We start from the raw sequence: 19,901 nt of genomic DNA, 5'->3' as shown, positions 1-19,901 counted from the left end.
AGAGCCTGACTGACACGCTGTGTTTTGTCCTCCTGCAGATTTCCGGGTTTAGGTTCGTGCTGCAAACATGGTTGATCCAATGTGCCTACAACATTCTGAGTGGGCACTGCAAGGGGGGCACAGCATGCTGTGTGGATGTAGCTGTGGAGACACTCCCTGTGCGTTAGATTTGTGAGGTCTTACCACGTAGAGTTCCCTTGGTTCCTGTTAAGTGACTTCACCAGAAACAGACAATGAAATTACTCAACACATGCTGTCCGCACCATGGAGTCTACGAAGCCAGTGTTGCCGGGAAGGACCAGGGGGCTGTGTGATCGGCCCCACATGGCTGTTAACCCAGGCCGACAGAACAGACCAAGGCCAGCGAGTACCCGTGACCCCGGGCTTTGCAGCTCATGCCCTCTGGTTAGGAGCGTTTACTGCAGCTGTGGTAGCATGATGCTGGCCAGACTGCATGCAGTAAGGAGCAGAGCCACATCCCAATGCAACTTCATTTACAGACAGGAGTCTACATTTAGCCTATGAGCTGCTGGAGGGATCACAAAACCTGCGAAGCAGCGAGACCCATTTCCCATCTTGCTGAAGATAGGCAGACAAGCACCCACACCCAGGGCAAGCTGGTGGGAGCACATTCCATGAGCTGAGAGGGAGACTCGCTCACCCTGCCGCTCAGCCGTCCACCTCGCCGGGAGACAGCGCACGGGACTTCACTGGGAAAGCCTTACACCCCACCCTTCAAACACAAAACCCACAAAACCCGCTGCACAGAAGACGACACAACAAGAATCAACACTTTTGGGAGGTTGGGGCAGGATGCAGGGTCAGAAGCACCTGACATTTTCACTTTGTGGATGAGAGAGAGCCATCTGGTGTCAGATGTGATTCTACCCGGAGGAAGGGAGGAGGGGAGGTGGAAACCAGGAAGGAGGCAGGGGAGGCAGAGGACCACGGAGAAATGATCCAGCGGAGAGAGCAGTGAGCCAGGCTCGGGCTCCCGGCTGGGGAAGGGTGAAGGGGGCTCAGGCTCCCCGCTGGGGAAGGGTGAAGGGGGCTCGGGCTCCCCGCTGGGGAAGGGTGAAGGGGGCTCGGGCTCCCGGCTGGGGAAGGGTGAAGGGGGCTGTGATGGGGTCCAGTCAGCCAGTTCCGGCAACAGACGGGAAAGACGCACAGCCACAGCCTGGGAGCTTGTGCACACCCACAATAGTGCCGGAGCCCTGGTGTGCTTAACGCAGCCCAGGCCGCCATCTTGAGAGGGAGCGCGTTGCGGGACCGCCACGCTCTCGGACCAGGAGTCAGGGGCGATCTGGGTGTGTGGACGCAGGACGTTTTGCCTCGTATTTGAGTATAAACCAGTCGTGGGAACGGAGGGCGGACCCCGCAGAGTCTCAGCCGGCAGGGAGTGGGCTAGCGGTACAAGGACGGAAAAAGGTCGTCAAGCAAATGGACTCTGGAAGCAGGCGAGAGCGGGAAGGCCTGCTCGCCTGCTCAGCGGGCGCTCTGCCCCTTGAGCCATGCCTCCAGCTGGTTATTTTGAAGATGGAGTCTCCCTGACTTTTCTGCCCAGGTCTCGGCTTCCAGAGCCTACAGGATGACGGGCTGAGCCTCTGGTGCCTGGCTGTCCCCTGAATTCCACCGCGGGGGGGGGGGGCGTCATCTGGTTAGCGCTAACGGCCAACACCTGCTCTGAACGTAAACGCCCTCACACCTTGGCCTCTCAGACCACACTCTCCCGGCTGACCACAAACCTCCCGCCTCTTCCTCTGCACATGGAAGCTGCCCCTCCACGCCGCCTCCCTTCCCCCTGATTCTTCCTCCGGCCCCCGGCCTGTCGGCCTGGCTGGCTGCCCACAGCCCCTCCCGTCAGGGGAACAGCGGCTTGGTGCCCGCCTCAGGAGCCTGGGTAAATGAGTAACGGGAGCGGAACCAGCACATCTCCACAGTGGACTGTCCATCACCAAGGCTTCCTGGAAGGGCCCAGTGTGAAGGTCACTTGGTCTCCATCTGTCCTGGCCAAGTTGGCTGCCTGTGACCCCCAGAGTCCTCCCCCAGCCTGTGTACAGAGCGTCCTGGGAATGGCTCCATCTCTTACCCCTTGTATAAATAGGCCCTTGTGGCCTGGCAGGGAGAGCCACCTCCTCTGGGCCAAAGCAGAAGGTAAGCAGAGCCCAGTCCCTCTCCTTCTCACTGCAGGGAGAGGCTGGGCGGGCAGGACAAAGGCCTTCCCCCTGGGAGCCAGGAACAGGGGCTGGCGGCGCCAGTGGCGGCACACACAGTGGGTAATCGGACTGTGAGCCTTCTTGCAAGGCTGGACCTCTGGGAGCTCGGGACAGGCAGGGGTGTGGGGGATGGGACAGCGTGAGAAGCAGCACCCAGCAGCATGGATGTGAGCTGCCACTTGGGAGAGACAGGGAAACATGTGGAGGGGTGAGGGGAGTCGGGTGAGGGTGGGGACCTCGCTGAGGCTGACAGGACCGGGAGAGCAGCCGCTGGTCAGGAGGGCAGAGACCTGCCTGGGAGCGGCTCGTGGCAGTGGCTGGCACGCTCCTGGGTGCGCCCATCTATGGGGTCAGCCGGGCAGGAGGCCGCCCCACCCACACCACCAGCCTGAGGGTGGGCCTGAAGCTGGTCCCGGGCCCACAGTGGCCCCATGGCTCCCGCTACCGGGTTCAGAGCAGCACCTCTGCCCAGGAAGCTCACCGAGGATACATGGAGCTTGTCAGCTCTGTTTCCACACCACACGGCTTTTGGTGAGAACAGCGAGCTGAGCCAGATGCGTGGGCAGCAGGGAAAGATTGGGGCAGGTCGGAGGTCAAAGGTCCCCCGGCAGGAAGTGACCACAGCAGAGTCGAGCTCACCCTGCACCCCAGCAGAACGCACTGTGGACACCCGGTTCTCCGGCCCGGGCAGCCTTCAGCTTTGCGTGGCTATTCTGAGATAAATGAACTGGGGAGGAGTTGTTAGGATCATGGTCCTGGAGGTTCTGGGCCATTCCCGGATCAGGGAGCCATGGCTTGGTGTTGTCAGCAGTGATGGGGCCCGAGAAGAGAGGAGGAAGGGAGCAGGGTCCCACAGTCCTGCAGGGCTCCTCCTTTCAGACAGGACCTCCCTTCAGGCCCTTCCCTCAAAGGTCCACAGCAGCCCCTGCAGCTTCCTGGGGACCAAGCTTTTATGTATTTATTTTGCCAGTCATGGGGCTTGAACTCAGGCCCGGGCACTGCCCTCAGCTTCTTTTGCTCAAGGCTAGCACTCTACCACCTGAGCCACAGCGCCACTTCCAGCTTTTTCTATTTATGTGGCTTCATGCAAGCACTCTAGCACCACGCCACATTCCCAGCCCTGGGACTGAGCTTTTAGCCCACGAACCTTTGGGCTTGTCCATCCAGCACAGGACAAGATGGCAGGCCAGGTATGTGCAGGTGAGGCAGGGAAATGCAGGTGTTGTGGTGACTTTGAGGAAGCACTATGGCACCAGCAGTGACTTGGGGACAAGTGAGGAGGGGGCAGAAAGGCTGAAGAGTGACGTGCTAGCACGGTGCCCTCTACCAGGAGGGAATGCAACGCAGTCCACGTGGTCAGAACTGGGCAGTCAATAGGACGAAGTCCACCCACTCGGTTGAGAGGCATGAGACCGAGCATGTTAGTGGCGCCAGGTCTGGAATCTTCTTTCCAGGACCCGCGCCCTGCCCGAGTGTCTGAGGCTGGAGCAGAGCTGAGGTTCAAACACGAAGGGCCTTGGGCTTACCTGTCCACGCAGGCCACCGAGCCTGGGCCAGGCCCTGAGCCGTGGCTGTGTTGCAGCAAGTCAATCTATTTCTGCCACAGTATAGACCATTCGAGCCGACCGTGGGCACTATTCTGGGCCAGCAGAGTCCCAGAGCCTGCAGGACCACTCGCTGTGCAGGACCACTCGCTGTGCAGGGGCCATTGGAAATTACCTGTTAGGAGTGGAGGAGAGGTAAGGAAGACCACATGCTAGACCTGGGGCCAATGGAACCCGTGCCCAGGTCACCTCAAGGGACAAGCATCCTGGCCGCAGCCACAAAGATCTGTTCTCAAGGGGCAAAGACGGTCACATGTCACTGTGAGCTTTAGTAAGATTTACTCTGCCTAAACCGCCATGACCAAACAGCCTGGTAACGAGCAGCACCCTGGGTGGAGGTCCAAGGTCAAGGTCAAGGTCATGGGGTGGTGGGCTGTTTTGCCCAGGCTCTTCCCTTCACATGGATGCATCTTCTCACTGGCCAGCCTCTTCGTGTCTGTGTCCTTTGACTCCCTGGCCTCTTTCTACCTGGGTTCCTTGGACCCCATAACCAGTTGGCCAGTCAGCACTCTGAATCCCTTGCCTTATAAGAACCCTAGCTGGTTTGCTATGGGGACCCTATTATACTTTAATCCTTTCTCTACAAAGAGTCCATTTCCAAAGACAGTCCCATCCTGAGGCTCAGGGGTCAGACGTCCGGGCCCTTGGCCTGTAACTGTGGGCCTCACACCTGAGCATCCAGCTGTTTGCGGTGGAGCTTTGACCCCGTGGCATCTTCTCGCACTGGGGACAGGGCTGCCCATGGCTTTGGGGGTGTGGAAAAAGCAGGAGGTCCAGCTGGAGGCCACCGATGAGTGGTGAACAACTGCCTGTCACTCTCTCTTCACAAAATGTCATTGCAGGGCCCTAAGAAGCGAGCACCTGATTGGTGATGGCGCCCTCCACTGTAGGCCTGAAGGCCACGATTCTGTGCCTCCTGACCCTGGCCAGCCTGGGCGGGGGAGACCGGATTTACGTGCACCCCTTCCACTTCCTCTTCTACAGCAAGAGCAGCTGTGACCAGCTGGACAAGTCCAATGCGGAGGCGGCCACAGAGCCCACCTTCCTGCCCACGCCCATCCAGGCCAAGACGGCCTCTGTGGACACGGAGGGCCTGCGCCAGCAGCTGCTGCTGGCCGCCGAGAAGCTGGGGGTCGAGGAGAAACTCCGGGCCGCCAAGGTTGGGATGCTGGCCAACTTCGTGGGCTTCCGCATGTACGGGATGCTGAGCACGGCCGGAGGCAGCCCCGGCGGCGCTGTCCTGTCCCCGACGGCCCTCTTCGGCACCCTGGCCTCTTTCTACACAGGCTCCTTGGACCCCACAGCCAGCCAGCTGCAGGCATTCCTGGGCATCCCCAGCAAGGACCAGGACTGTACTTCCCGACTGGATGGGCACAAGGTCCTCTCTGCCCTGCAGGCCATCCAGGGCCTGCTGGTCGCTCAGGGTGCGGCCAGCAGCCTGCAGCTGTCCACCGTGGTGGGCCTGTTCACCGCACCGGGCCTGCGGCTGAAGCAGCCGTTTGTGAAGGGGCTGGCCCCTTTTGCCCCTGTTGTGTTCTCCCGATCTCTGGACCTGTCCAGCCCAGACTTAGCTGTGGAGAAGGTCAATCAGTTCATGGGAGCCGTGACAGGATGGAAGATGAGTGGGCTCCCGGCAGGCTTCAGCAAGGACAGCACAATGCTTTTCAACACCTATGTCCACTTCCAAGGTGAGCTGGGCCTGCTGCCCAGTCCTGGCCCCAGCTTGTGCAGGGGAGGCAGCGGTGGCCAGGGGCTTAAGGTGGCCTAGGGAGGAGTCTCTGCACTGGCTGAGCTGAGCAGGCAGGGTGTCCCTGTCCCTGCCCACTGCTGCCCTACTGTGTGTGGCCTGGGCACTGCCTTTGTTTGATCTCTGATTCATGGAGACAGGCCAGTGCGTTTGTGGAAACTCGGGGGAGACAAGCCCTGCCCGCGAGGGCATTGCCCCAGGGGGGACTCTTGGGATTCAGCCCACATCCCTGCACCCCAGCTGGAGGCCAGGGAGATTCTCATCACTTGAGATTGAGGACCAGCTCACAGGCTGGCACGCCTGCTTGAATGACTTTGCACTGAGAGGAAGAGCAGAGCTTGCTCTGGATCCAGGCCCAGGGCCAGACCCGATGAGGCCTCTAGAGATCGAGGCAGGAGGCACAGGCCTGACCCCAGTGCAAGACCAGCTAACCACAGACCCCAGGGTGGCCCCAAGGTCACTGACCCCCAGGACCACTCAGCAGGGAGAAGTGGGAAGGTGGGGAGGGGGGAAGGACAGGGATGGGGACAGGCCAGAGAAGGCCACCCAGACAAGCTGAGGAGTGACAGTAGAGGGAGTAGATGGTGTGGCCTGATCTCTTCTGCCTCAGCTGCCACCCAGGGAGACCTAGCTCCTTTCTGCCACTAGTTCTGGCCATCTGTGAGAGCAGCTGACGGGCAAGAGGGGAGCTTTAGTTCTCCTTAGCAATGGCGTCCTTTTAGATGATCTCTGGACAGTTGAGTGTATATTGCTGTCCAGGGCCAGGGGTCCTAGGGCACCCTTTGCCCAGTACAAAATGTCCCCTGAACTGGGGTGGCCCCAGTAGGTCCCGGACCTCACTGGAGGTTTGCTCAACCTGACAGGGCCATGGGGCAATGTCAGCAGAGCAGCGGGCACAGGGAGAGCTGCCCAGTCCTGACCCCAGCAGCCTTCTGAGGGCGGGCAGCACCACAGAGGGGCTGCATGGCTGACACAACCCTGCTGGTGGCAGCTGGGCACCAGGAAAGGGTTTAACAGCTGTCCATGAGGGAGTCAAACCACCTTGGCCCCAACAGCTTATTTAAAGGAAACATGAACCCTAGGAAAGGTGTGTACAACAAGGCCTCCCGTGACCACAGGGCGGGTGGCAGTTGACCGTGCCGTCAGCCCAGTGCCCCAGTGGACGGCCAGGTCTCCCATCACCAGCTCCATGGTGGTGAAGCCCCGTGGTGCACTCAGGCGGGTCTTCGGGAGGAAGGCCTGTGAAGCTGTGATGTGGGGGTGGGGAGGAGGCCCTGGGCACAGGCCCATCCCCGCTGCTGCCTGCTGGGCACTGGCTGTGGGTCTCCTGCTCCAGGAAAGATGAAGGGCTTCTCCCTGCTGGCTGAGCCCCCGGAGTTCCGTGTGGACAACAGCACGCGTGTGGCGGTGCCCATGCTCTCAGGCAGAGGCACCTTCCAGCACTGGAGCGACCCTCAGAACAACCTCTCGGTGACACGCGTGCCCCTGGGCCAGAGCGCCTCCCTGCTGCTGGTCCAGCCTGGCTGCGCCTCTGACCTGGACAGGGTCCAGGCCCTGGCCTTCCACCACGACCTCTTCACCTGGATGAAGAACTTGTCTCCCAGGTAGGCACTGCAGACTCTCCTGGAGTGGGGGACCACACTGGCCTTTGCCCAGGGTTGAGAGGGCAAGATGGCACCAGGCTGGCCTGGGACTGGGCGCCCAGCCTCCCATGGAGCTGGGTCTTGCGGGAACAGCTACAGGCAGAGCTTTGCTCACTGAGTTTGAAGGAATGAAAACCCACAGGCTCCCTCTGATGCCACACCACACAACCGGGGGCATCTCGACTGGGGGACCTTTAGTCCTGGGGAATTTTTATTGAAGCTGACCAATGTCAGGGGTCAGGGCAGAGGCAGCCGTGGGTGAGGGTGATGGACTGGGCTGACAGCCTGGCACGTGTCCTGCACCACCTCCCCCGCAGGGTGTCCCATCCAGAGGGTCCACAGCAGCAGGCTCCATACAGTGTGTTGTTCTAGACAACACTGCTTCTAACCTCCACCGCGCCAGCCTCCCACTCCCAGCTGGGGCCAAGCAGGCTGCTGGCATAAGCCCCAGGATCCACGCCTTCCAGTCTTCAGGTCCTCTAAAATGCCAGCATGAAGGTGTGGTTGTATTTGCTGAGGGGCGGATGCCCTGGCTGAGGGAAGAAGCCTTAGACGGCCCCCTCCCCGCCCCGCTGCACCTTGGGAACAGAAGTGCTTGCGGGGTCCTCACTGTGTGCTGGCACCCCATCCACAGCTGTTCTCTGTCCCCAGGACCATCCGCCTGACACTGCCCCAGCTGAGGCTGCGAGGAGCCTACGACCTGCAGGCCCTGCTGGCTCAGACCAAGCTTCCCACGCTGCTGGCCACCCAGGCAGCCTTGGGCAGGATCAGTGACGGCAGCGTCCGAGTGGGGGAGGTCAGTACTCACACTGGCTGTCCGAGGGGAGGGAGGGGAGGGCTGTGAACTGCTGGGCTGTGGTGGGACCAGCAGGGCGGGCGGGGGAGGACAGGAATGGGCCACCCAGGGCAGGTAGGGCCAGCGGCAGGGAGGGACGGTGGCTTCCCGCAGCTCTGCTCTGCCCCTTCATGCCTCGGCTGTGTGTCAGGTGCTGATCACCGTGGCTCGGCCTCGGGTCTGTCCTGACAGTCCAGCAGGGCCAGAACCAGGGGAGAAGGGCCTTCTCCTGACAGCTCCCTGTCAGTAAGCTGCTCAGTGCTAGGCACGTCCTGGCACAGGCACAGAGCACATGAAGACACACCCAGTGCCAGTCCAGACACTGCGGGTGCCAGGGGCGAGGCATGGGTCTGCCCTGGTGGGCAGCCTGGAGCCCCACAGGGCGAGCGCGGATGCAGGTGGAGATGGGTATGGGGCACAGTGGGTGGGAGATGCCGTGGGCCCGGGCACCGGTGGTCAGTGTGCCTTCCTGGGAACAGCACCGGTGCCCGTGCTCAGGCATCCTGTCCCCTCCTCATGCCCTGGCAGAGGACTGATGTCCTGTTTTGCAGGTCCTGAACAGCGTTCTCTTTGAGCTCAAAGCAGATGAGGGGGAGCAGCCCCCAGAGTCTGCTCAGCAGTCGGATGTGCCGGAGGCCCTGGAGGTGACCCTGGACAGCCCATTCCTGTTTGCCATCCATGAGCACAATTCCGGTGCCCTGCACTTCCTGGGCCGTGTGGATAACCCCCTGATGGCGGCCTGAGGCCTGGCGGCTTGTGCTGGGCCGTGGAGACTGAGACCAGCGGCAGAGCAGTCGTGGGCAGAGCCAGCCATGGTTATTGCCAGCCATCCCACTTGCCTTCTACTGACCAGCGCTGTCTGGGAAGCGGCTGTCTGTCCCTGTGACAGTGTGCTAGGACTGTGAGCAGCAGAGAGCTGCCTCCCAGGGCTGTTAGTTTGTTTAGAGTGGGGTGGGAGCCAGAAGCTGGCATTCATTCCCTTTTTAACCTAGAACAGAAATTAAGTTTTAAAATTAAAATACACATTGTCCCCTTGCCTTGGCTTTGTGTATCTAGCTGGAGTGTGAGACTGTGACCTTCCCCACATCTCCCTCATGTTTCTGTCTCATAATGCCTCTCACTTTTGAATAACGTATTACAATAGCACCGGGGTCTGAATTTACGTGCGGTGGTAATACTGTGGCTGAGTAGCCTTTGTGTCCTTGTCTTGCAAAAGAAAGCTAAACATTTCTAAGCAACGGAACAGACATGCACAATGGAGCTGCCAGAAGGCACAAAGTGCTCGTGAGGTTCTTGGCGGAAACCCAGGCCTGCTGGTCACGGGAGGAGGCGTGGGCCCTGCCTCTCTGCATGCTTCCACCGTGCGTGGTGGAGTTGGGGATGTGGGAAGGGCTCAGACAGGCCATGCAATGGACAGGTGCTGGCTGTTCACTTGCACAAACAAGATACTGCACCATTCTACCCCCCATTTGCTTACAATGGAGCAAAGCACTGTTTTATGAAAGAGCCACTCAGGGCAAAGCCCAGCCCGGAAATTCTGTACAATGTGAAGTAATTAGAACAGAGAACCACCCACACTGTCCCGGGGTCCTCACGGGTCACCTGAACACTCCGCAACTGCTACTAGCCAGGGCATCCACCCTGGCCCACGCTGCTCCCAGGGCTGTCAGAAGATTATGCTCCACGTTGCCCCCCAGAACCGTCAGGGGATGGAGGGGACCCTGTGTTCCAGAGCCCTGAGAACCATCTCCATTGGATTCGGCCATAAGGTCCTCAGTAACTTGTTAATGCAGCCCCAGGAACTGGGCCTCTCCTCTCCTGCTTTGAAGCCAGTGAGGAAGCAGAGCAGCTGGGGGAGACCCGGATGTGAGGCAGCCAAGCAGCCATGGGCTAAAGCCCCTAGTGGCTCCGCTTCCCTCCTGGGGCTCCATCATGCTCTCTGCCATTGCAGGGCACTGGTGGCAGGGACACACCACACTGAACTCACAAACAGAAGGCGTACTTGCTGTGGCACACATTTCTTTTATTTAGGCAATACAGCCGTTCTGCTGGGCTCGATTCCTGGTGACCCGGGGACCTAAAAGGCTGTCCTTCTGCATCAACCGTGAGATGGGGGCACTGCACACCTCTTGGATGCAGGGTGTTGCTGCCCCCCACGTTGAGGCCGTGTTCCCACATCCTGTGGGTACCTCTCGGCCACCAGTACTTTCTTTTACTTGGATAGTATTTATTTAATCCTACTGTAGACATCAGCTCTTCCACACTAAGATTTACAATAAAAATAATTTGTCTGTAAACTATAGTAAAAAGTTTCAAATATCTTAAAAACTACCTTCCATACAATGGAAAAAGGCTTCTGATTCTTTCTAGGTGAAAGAAGGCCCATGAGTGCTGTGAGGGCCACAGACCACGGCTGGACAGTGCTGAGACAGAGCTGCTCTCTTCTCGGGGCTCCAGGGAGCTACGGCTGGTCTCCAGCTGCCTGGTCCTTGGCTGCCAAGACAAGCTCTGAGAGGGCGGGGAAGCTTTCAATGTCCCCTGTCTGCAGGCCCATCTTCTGTATCTGCAGAAGCCACAAGAATAAATGAGGTTACTGCAAGAAAGCCAAATGTGAATAAGGGACCCTCATCAACAAACAACAGAACCATCTGTCCTGTCCTCTACTAAATCAGAAAGCATTCTCTTAGGACTGGAGCAAAAGAGCTACTTACGGTCAAATTTTAGGCACCTAACAAGTCAGCATAATTTATCCATCAAACAAGTTCTTGACAAGTTCCCCCTTTGGACTTAAAATACTAGAAAATTCACAATAAAAGAAATTGAAATGAGCCCTTTTGTCAGCACTGGCCTTAGCATTCACTTTCTCGGCTCATTACCTACCATCTTTGGTTAGAACCCGATGGGCTTAGGCCATTGGGCACAGTGCTGTGGGAAACTCGGGCAGCCAACACCTGGCATGCAGTGACACACGTGTCTGAAAATGTGGCATGTGGCGACCCACGTGTTTAAATCAGTACAAGGTCCGTCTGGCTGCAGAGCAAACTTTCCGACTTAGCCTCGCACTTCACTTATGAAAAAAAGAAACATGGCAATGGATGTTTGCAGGCTGTATGTCTAAATTCACCCAGAGCAGAGAGAATTGAGAATTCCAGTGATGGCCCTAACAGGTGAAAGCTAGAACTGTGGGCACCTGGGAGATTTTACCATGTCCTTTTCTCTGCCAAAGGTCTTGCTGGAGGATCTACAGCTCCCTGGAAACCTGGCAGTTTCATTCAGAGGGAGTTCCAGGACATGAAGAACTCTGTTACCCTGCCCACACAGCTCCTCATGGATGGAGCTGCACAGTGAATATGGCTGCCGTAACTCTAAAGTCTGTTTTGCAGAAACCCTGAAAGCTCACACCACCCTCCTGCACACAACTGAGAAAGACTTCCTGCTCCTCTGAGCCAAACCAGGACAAAGACCTGTGGTGGCTGCTGCCAGCAGGGGAGCCAAGATGCAGCCAGCACAAGGACCAAGCTGGGGAGGCATGCTCAGCGCTCACTCCCTTTCCTTCCTCCTCGAGGTGATTTGAGCTCTACTTGCTGCTGGCGGCAGCCTCTTGTGCTGTGAGTCTCTGAGGCTTCAGACCTCTGCTAGCACCTGCTGTCCCAGGACCCCACACGTCCACTACCTGCTGTCCCAGGTACTCCACGTCCAAAGCCAGCTGTAGCCGGATCTTGTCATCGTCGCTCATACCACCACTGGGGCCAGCAGGGCTGGCAGCCGTGGATCTTCGAGCTTGCTTCAGTCTCTTGAGGCTCTCCTCCATCTTCTTCACAGAGTTCAGTACATCTGACACTGTCTCAAAATACCTTGGCACAAAGCAGTGAATGATGAAGCAGACATTGGTAACACCAAATGGCAACCGCCTTTATGAACCACAAAGTGGCTTTTAAGACAGAAAATAAATTTGAGCAAAGTCGACATAGTAAATATTTCAGGTGAGTCTTAAGCTCCCAGCACAGCATCCCATGAGAAATCCAGATACAGGAACCCTGATTAACTTGACGAGGAAGCAATGGGCTAGTGTGTCCTGCACCATGCCAAGACGTTTGTCCACTCGGGGCCACTTTTAAACCCAGAAGAGTATCTCAGAACTTGAGTAAACTCACTGCCTTCCGAAGGAGGATCCATTTTTGCCTGCAAGCTGGTCATCTGGCAGTGGTAAGACACATTTGCCAAGAAAACAGGACATTTTTCTCATGTTCTAATCTATTCCCAAGTAAAGACAGTGACAGGGCTATAGAGTGGTCACGCCTCACAGGAGGGGATGGTCTTTTCTTCCTGTGGGCTGAGGTGGTCGCAGGCCTCACAAATTCCAGGTGCCCTCTACTACCACTCCACCCAGACCCTGAGTTAGAAACTTTTTGGTGTAACTCAATGCCAGCATTTAGGAAAAAGGAGATTAAGCAGACATGAGGAGACTTGCAGGCTCAAGGGTCAAGTGTGTGCTTCCCCTTCTCCACGAGAGGGCTCGAACAAGCCCCCTCCATCATCTGATGACCCGTACCACACTGTGGTGGTATTTCTTATTACTGTGCACATGTGCCACTCTGCCCGTCTTAAGACCCTGTGTGCAGACATGTGCGCAGGAGCTGCTTACTTGTGAGTGCTCTCGCAGAGGGCCTGGCGTAGCCACTGCTGCATCACGGCAGGGTGGAGCCTGTCCCTGTGTCTGCTCTGAAGCTGGTGAAGAGGCCTCAGTGCAGTGTCCATGTAAGAGGAGGCTGCTGCTGGGACCTCCTAGAACAACGGGGCAGGGGTTGAAGATGCAGAGAAAGAGTAAGCTGCCAAACATCAAAGGACACCACTGACACTCTAGGCCTTCCTCAGACAGCCTTCCAGGTCCACAGGAGGGCACCTGGAGCACGGGCTGGATCCAGGCACTCTGCAGTCACCCCGGGCTCTGTTCCTAGGGCGCCCTGCACACCACAATCACCCAGCCTGAGGCTCTAGTTCTGGGGTGGGGCTGGTCAAGCAATGAGCCACGCATTTCCAACAGGTTTCTGCCAGGTGATGTCAACACAGCTGGTCATAAATCAGCACTTGAGAGGCAGGGACAGGTGAGTGAACAGACCTTTGTCAGCTCCAGTTTCTTCATTTGGAAATAAAGATATAGCACTTCTCAGAAGTGGATGTGTGTGTCTAACACAGTCTGAGCCACAACACAAGCTCTCAATGTATCTTCTAGTCTAACAACCAACAAACAGAAGGGGAAAAGCAAAATCAAGTAGCTGGAACATGATGGTCGGTCTCTCTCTCTCTCTCTCTCTCTCTCTCTCTCTCTCTCTCTCTCTCTCTCTCTCTCTCTCTCTCTCTCTCTCCCACTCTCTTCCTCCCTCCTTTGCCCACCTTCCAGTTCCAAGTAGAAGCTTCCAGGTTGCCACAAAGAACAACTGAGAAGAGACATTTAGTAATCTGTCTACCCAGATTGTAGCGTGGAGATTACAGATGTCAGTTCAGCAACAAGGACTCATCTACTGTAACCTAACAGTGTTAGATAGGAGAGCAATAAAGACAGAAGTTTGGTCTCAGGGCCTGAGCACTGTCTTTCGACCTTCTCAAGGCTAGAGCTCTACCACTTGAGCCTCAGCACCACTTCCGGCTTTTTCTATGTATATGTGGTATAGAGAAATTGAACCCAGGTCTTCATGCATGCTAGGCAGGCACTCTACCACTAGACCAAACTCCCGGCCCAACAATTATTTTTGATACTAAACTAACTATAACACATTAAACTGAATCTTGAGTCTAACTCTAACTGGGAAAAAAATACTAGAGGGAGAATTATGTGAGATCTAGCAAGAATGAAATGAGAATGCATGAAAATGAGTGTTCGGGGCAGGGAGTTTGGCCTAGTGGTTAAAGTGCTTGCCTAGCATGCACGAAGACCCAGGTTTGATTCCTCGGTACCACATACTTAGAAAAAAGCTGGAAGTGGTGCTGAGCTCAAGTGGTAGAAGTCTAGCCTTGAGAAAGTCCAAGGACAGTGCTCAAGCCCTGAGCCTAAGCCCAGGACTGGAAAAAAAAAAAAAAAGAAAATGAGTGTTCGGTTGAGATAACTAAACACTGGTAAAATGGAATTAGCCAAGTCATTATTCTGTGAAACATGCATGGTATGCTTTCTCCTGATCACTACTGGGGATTGAATCCAGGCCTGACAGAACTCTATCCCATCTCTCTTCCTCTTCTTCCTCTTCCTCTCCTCCTTCTTCTTTTTGCCACTCCCGGGGGCTTGAACTCAGGGCCTAGGCACTGTCCTTGGACTTTCTCAAGGCTAGTACTCTACCACTTGAGCCACAGCATCACTTTCTGCTTTTTCTATGTGGTACACCAAGGAATCAAATCTGGGTCTTCATGCATGCTAGACAAACACTACCACTAGGCCAAATTCCTGGTTCTAAACACAGTTTTTTTCTGTTTTTTTTGTTTTTTGTGGGTCATGGGACTTGAACTCTGGGCCTGGGCGCTGTCCCTGAGCTCTTCAGCTCAAGGCTACCACCCTACCCCTGGAGCCACAGCCCCACTTCCTGCTTTCTAGTGGTTAACTGGAGATAAGCATCTCCAGTTGAACCTTGATCCTCAGATCTCAGCCTCCTGAGTAACTAGGATTACAGGCGTGAGCCACTGCGTCCAGCTTTAAACATAGTTTTTAACATAAATCTTGCTCAATGAAAAGACAGGACAAACCAACACCATAGGAAGGGAAGAAAATAACTAAGTATACAGTATGAAGACACAAAAAACTTCAAGGTAGGATTTGGAAACACTGTTAAAATGCCTTCTGTTAGTGGGTATGATGGTCCACACTTGTAATTCCAATGTTCGGGAAACCAAAGCGGGAGGACTGGGAGATCGAAGCTAGCCTGAGCTACATAGTAAAAGACGCTTGTCTAAAAATGAAATATAGTAAAATACAAAAATAAGACACTGTCTCACAAAAGATGTTTTTGGATATTTTTTCAGCCTCAAGGCTGAAAGAATTGAGAGGAAGTCCACATTTTCTCTGCCCACTGATAGCAGCTGAACTGCTTCAGTTCCTGAGCGCTGTCTGGAGCCTGACTTACCCCTTGTCTCCTGCTAACTGCATGCCGCCCCCAGCCCCAGGCTGTCCTCGCACACCTCCTCAGCCCCAAGTTCTTCCCGGTGAGCAAAACTGACCTTATTGGTCCTCCGGTAAAGCCTGGGCACCTCCTGTGCACTTCTCAGGTAGCTGTAGCAAGACTCACTTAAGTCCTGCACGATCTTGCTGCTCACGGCTGGCACGCAGGCTGACAAGGCACTCTGCGAGTCTTCCAGGGCCGCTGAGGATGGAAGACTGGATTTAATAATCACTGTCAGGGCCCAGGAGTTAGTCTTCAAACATGCATATGGTACTTAGAGTTTACTATATAGCAAACCAATTTTTAAAACATGAACATCTTATTTTGAAAGTTTAAACCACAGAACAGAATGCAGAAATAACCAAGATTTAAAACCAAAGAAGAAAATGTTAAGTATCTCCTATGGTCTTGAAATTATTTCTTACTCAAAGATTTGTTGTGTCTGAAGATTCATCTTTACCTGAGATAGAAGAAAAATTATCAAATCCAATCATTTCCAGTTTGGGCTTGATTATTTCCAGGAGTTCTGGAAGCTGAAATAACACAAGTACTTGATAGCTCCGTTCACATCTACAAACTCAGAATATGATTAGACAGTTGTAAAAGTAAGATCAGGACTTCTAGAGATTGTTCATGAGGGAGAGGGTAGAGGCTTGATGCTTTTGCAGGATGGAGCTGACAACTTAGAGCCACTTGGCTTTGTAGCCTCTCACAGGCACCAAGATAAGCAACATCTTCTGGTTTTGTGGCTCTCCATGGTACCAAAACAGCTCATGGTAAAGACTATACTCTCAAAATATACCACTGCATTTATTCTAGACCATGCACTGCTAATCTGTGGAGCAGAATCACTTGCCAGGGAACCTGAACACTGAAGTTCTCTTACTGCTGAGAACGTGTAGAAGGACTGAGCTTCAGGTCCCATCACTGAGGGGGGAAGCAGTGTCAAGAGCATCGAAGCACCAGGGAGCTGAGGAAGCACTTACAGGATGGCTGGACATTGCTAGCAGGGAAGGCACAGGTTTTCCCACAACTCTAGGGCCCATAAGGTGGAATGTGGCCACCTCTGGCACACACTATTTTGGCACCCTGGGGACTCCTCTGGTGCCAGCATACCTGCTCCTGAAGCCTGTTCAGGTCTGCAACCACGTACACCAGCTGTGTGCTGGAGATGGATCCCAGTGGCTGTGCTTCTGAAGGACCATTTCCCTGGTCCTCGCCAGTTCCTTGGGCAGTGGAAGGATCTTTGCTGCCAATTACTGAAGGCTTTTTGGTCTCCTTGGCAATTTCATTTGAGATGGGCCTGAGAGAAAGCTAAAGGAGGATTTTAGTGTACATGCTTTTACACTACCGAGATGTACAACCTCACACCAAATGCAGTTTGTGCAGAGTGTGGCAGGAAGGTACTGATGGAAGGACAGCCAGTCTGTCTCACAGGCAGATATGACCATGAGAAAAATGATCAATAACCACGCCTGTGGGGCCGGGAGTTTGGCCTAGTGGTTAAAGTGCTTGCCTAGCATGCACGAAGACCTGGGTTCGATTCCTCAGTACCACATACATAGAAAAAAAGCCAGAAGTGGTGCTGAGGCTCAAGTGGTAGAGCTCTAGCCTTGAGAAAGTCCAAGGACAGTGCTCAGGCCATGAGCTCAAGCCCAGGACTGGCAAAAAAACAAAACAACAACAAAAAAAAAACACCTGTGCACAGGTGCTGTGCAAAACAGGAAGTGGCAAAAAGTCAAAAAGTGGCTAGTGAGTTCCTAGGCCACAGTAACATCACTCAGATGAAATAAACTACACTAGGTAAGTAACTTACCAGATCTACTTAGCCATTTTCTTGTTATCTTAATAAGAGCCAAAGAATTTATATTTAAACCTCATTCTGCTTCTGTGTTCTTAAAAGGAAACGCCAAAAAAGAAGTACACTAACATTAAGGAAAGACTATGTTGAAGACTAAGGAACTTACTAGAGAGAAAAGGAAGAAGGGCTAGGATATAGCTCAATGGCAAAGTGTTTGCCTACCAAGTGCAACATGTGTGCAACTGTCAAGTGAGACTGCTAGACTATTAGGTGCAGGCCTAGCCTACAACAGTCTTTGCCCACCATGGTCCTGAGATGGCCCTGGACCAGGCTGTTGGCCCCAGAGGTGAACGGTAAGAGGAAATGATTTCTACAGAGCTTCCAACATATCTGCCAGAAGCATCAGTCCACAAATAATTCCCACAACTGCCACATGTGTAAACTGATAAAGACCCCAAAAAGTGTGGTTCCAGTCTGCTGCCTCTTCATGCTATGCTTCTCTCTCCCTCTTCTCTCCTTCCTTTCCATGAGCCCAGCTCTTTTCAAATGCCCCAACAATAACAGCTGGTGTATGAGCGTGTCACTCGGGATGCCCAAGGCAGTTCTGTGGGTACAGGCTCAGCAAGGGAATGGCTCTCCATGCCTAGCAGTAGGCTGAGTGGACCTCTCAGGCACTGAGAGTCTCGAGAAACTCCTGTGTACCAAGAGTGACCAACTGTCCTAGATTTTATTGTGCCTGTCTGCAAAGTTTAAGAACAAGACTCTAAGCAGAAAGGATAACTTCCTTTTATTTCAATGAAACGATCATATGACTTTTTACAACTTCTAGACATTAGGTATTAAAATACCAATATTTTGTAATAATTTCTATTTATATGAACATTTTTATTTTAGCGGCACCTTAAAGAGTCTGGTTTGAGAAGGGAACATGAACTTGCAGAGGTGGAGTGTTTCAAGAAAAAAACAAAAAAAACAAAAACTGGCCGGGAGTTTGGCCTAGTTGTTAAAGTGCTTGCCTAGCATGCATGAAGACCCGGGTTCGATTCCTCGGTACCACATACATAGAAAAAGGCCAGAAGTGATGCTGAGGCTCAAGAGGTAGAGCTCTAGCCTTGAGAAAACCCAAGGACAGTGCTCAGGCCCTGAGCTCAAGCCCAGGACTGGCAAACAAACAAACAAACAAACAAACAACAGAGCAGACATCCATTCTAAAGCTGTCAAAAAGCTGAGATTCAAAGCAGGCCACCCTGGCCTGCACCCCCCTCCCTCCAACCTGCCCCTCTCCACAGGTGTTTAGTTAAAAGTGCATCTTAAATCTTAATTCCTAACACAGTGATTCGTGATGAGCCTCACAACCAGTGCTTACCTCCTTGATGAACACAGAGAATCGTGCCAAAATCTGCAGGGTGAGCCTCCAGAGGCGATGGGCCAGCAAGGGCAGAAACATCTTGTCCGACCAGCATTTCTTCAGGCTGCTCCATGTTCTGTGGGAGGCCAAAAGGCAGTAGGGACTCCCAGCTGCAGAAAGATCATGGGCTTAGGGGTTCCACTGGGCAGGGGACACAGTGAAACGTTATCTTCGACATAAGTAAAGAGAGGCATTCTGAAGAAGGCTGCAGTCAGTAGAGGAGCCGCTACAGCCAGGCTTCCCAGCCTTTAATGTGCAGTGTATAACTTTAACCAACACCACTCCTAGAAGTGGAGGTAAGCATTAAGATGCACATAGCATCCAAAATATTTTAAGTATATTTTTACACCAAATCAACATTGGTAAGGGTGTAAATTTCCATTTAGAATTTGTCTGGTTTCATTTGTCAATCCCTTACCTCCTTACTTCAGGACACAGCTACTGCTTACAAAGAACAGGTCAACTACACTTGACAGACTTCAGCAAAGATAGAGGTCACTAATTCTGAAGCTAAATGGAGGGTTTTTTAAAAAAAAATTTATGCCAGCTCTGGGGTTTGAGCATAGGGTATAGGCACTGTCCCTGAGGTTCTTTTGTTCAAGGCTAGTGCTTTGCCACTTGAGCCACAGGTCTACTTCCAGCTTTCTTGGTAGTTTATTTCAGTTTTAAGTGTCATGGATGTCATTGTGTGGGCTGGCTTTAAACCATGATCCTCAGATCTCAGCCTCCTGAGTAGCTAGGATTACATGGATGAGCCACAGGTGCCCAACTTAAATGGGGGTCCTTACTGACAGCAGACTTAGCTGCTTCAGACAGAGCAGACACTGAAGCTGTGGCCCACAGACAGAAAAGCTGTAGGAACAGCCACACTGTTCTCTCAGCAATCACCAGCAATGAGCGCAACATGAGGCAAGCATTAGGAAGGCTGTCAGGCGTGCACACAGCTCCTGTATGCACACACCACTACAACACTCATGGCCCAGCAACCAAGGGTTAGGAGCAGAGAAAAGGTGGTGCAGATCTATGCTCCAGCTGAGTCACTTCCAGGGAGAGACAGCCCCCTCCCTGGAGCCTGTGCTCGACTGAGGACTGCAGCAGCATCTGAGCAGAAAGCAGAACACAGGCCTGGCTTCCATGTGGCACCAGAGAAAAGTCTGCTTTCTACTTTAAAAAGGATCCTTTTACTATCCTTATAAGCAAGAGGTTCAATGACTCAGAAGACTGCCTCACAAAAAAGGCAGCTGGCCAGGGGGCTGCTCAGATACAACAGCTAGCTACCCAGCACCTGAGGAGGCTGAACACAACCCCCACCCAGCACTGTCCTCAACTCACTGTGCAGTGGGAAAGGTGAGTGTACTCCCAGGACCAGGGTCAGCTGCTGGTGAACACTGCTAACTTGTCAGGGGTACCTGCTGTTTCCACTCTAAGAAGTTACCTGGAGCATCTGCCAGCCCGTCCATGAATGCTGCCTCTAAGGATCCTGCCACTTCTCTGAACCTGCA

General features: G+C 53.9%; 2 protein-coding genes across 2 annotated transcripts in view; one reads left to right on the top strand and one right to left on the bottom strand.

The window, feature by feature from the left end:
• Positions 1–2,062: 2,062 nt before the first annotated feature.
• Positions 2,063–9,080, top strand: Agt (angiotensinogen). The gene is made up of 5 exons (XM_090318718.1): positions 2,063–2,154; positions 4,663–5,508; positions 6,904–7,171; positions 7,862–8,006; positions 8,597–9,080. The coding sequence occupies exons 2-5, from the start codon at positions 4,692–4,694 to the stop codon at positions 8,786–8,788; spliced, it is 1,422 nt and encodes a 473-aa protein (XP_090174844.1). The 5' UTR covers positions 2,063–2,154; positions 4,663–4,691; the 3' UTR covers positions 8,789–9,080.
• A 1,366-nt stretch (positions 9,081–10,446) lies between these two features.
• The window catches only part of Cog2 (component of oligomeric golgi complex 2), a 29,748-nt gene continuing 20,293 nt past the window's right edge, over positions 10,447–19,901 (bottom strand). The window contains exons 11-18 of the mRNA XM_090318717.1: positions 19,835–19,896; positions 18,358–18,509; positions 16,307–16,504; positions 15,651–15,723; positions 15,249–15,391; positions 12,691–12,830; positions 11,719–11,899; positions 10,447–10,608 (exon numbers count right to left, since the gene is read on the bottom strand). Coding sequence (XP_090174843.1) covers positions 10,507–10,608; positions 11,719–11,899; positions 12,691–12,830; positions 15,249–15,391; positions 15,651–15,723; positions 16,307–16,504; positions 18,358–18,509; positions 19,835–19,896 — 1,051 coding nt within the window. The 3' untranslated portion in view covers positions 10,447–10,506. The remainder of the gene's footprint in view (positions 10,609–11,718; positions 11,900–12,690; positions 12,831–15,248; positions 15,392–15,650; positions 15,724–16,306; positions 16,505–18,357; positions 18,510–19,834; positions 19,897–19,901) is intronic.

This window comes from Megascapheus bottae, chromosome 26 (genome assembly GCF_031878675.1).
Source record: "Megascapheus bottae isolate mThoBot1 chromosome 26, mThoBot2.hap1, whole genome shotgun sequence".
In the NCBI taxonomy this organism is placed as follows: Eukaryota; Metazoa; Chordata; class Mammalia; order Rodentia; family Geomyidae; genus Megascapheus; species Megascapheus bottae.
The sequence above is the reverse complement of the archived record's forward strand: the minus strand, read 5'-3'. Positions and strand labels throughout refer to the sequence as shown.

What these genes read in the sequence shown, in the direction of transcription:
- Agt (XM_090318718.1), top strand. Translation starts at nt 4,692, where the DNA reads ATGGCGCCCTCCACTGTAGGCCTGAAGGCCACGATTCTGTGCCTCCTG. An exon ending in CACCTATGTCCACTTCCAAG is followed by an intron (nt 5,509 to 6,903) that starts GTGAGCTGGGCC and finishes CTCCTGCTCCAG; the next exon opens with GAAAGATGAAGGGCTTCTCC. An exon ending in ATGAAGAACTTGTCTCCCAG is followed by an intron (nt 7,172 to 7,861) that starts GTAGGCACTGCA and finishes CTCTGTCCCCAG; the next exon opens with GACCATCCGCCTGACACTGC.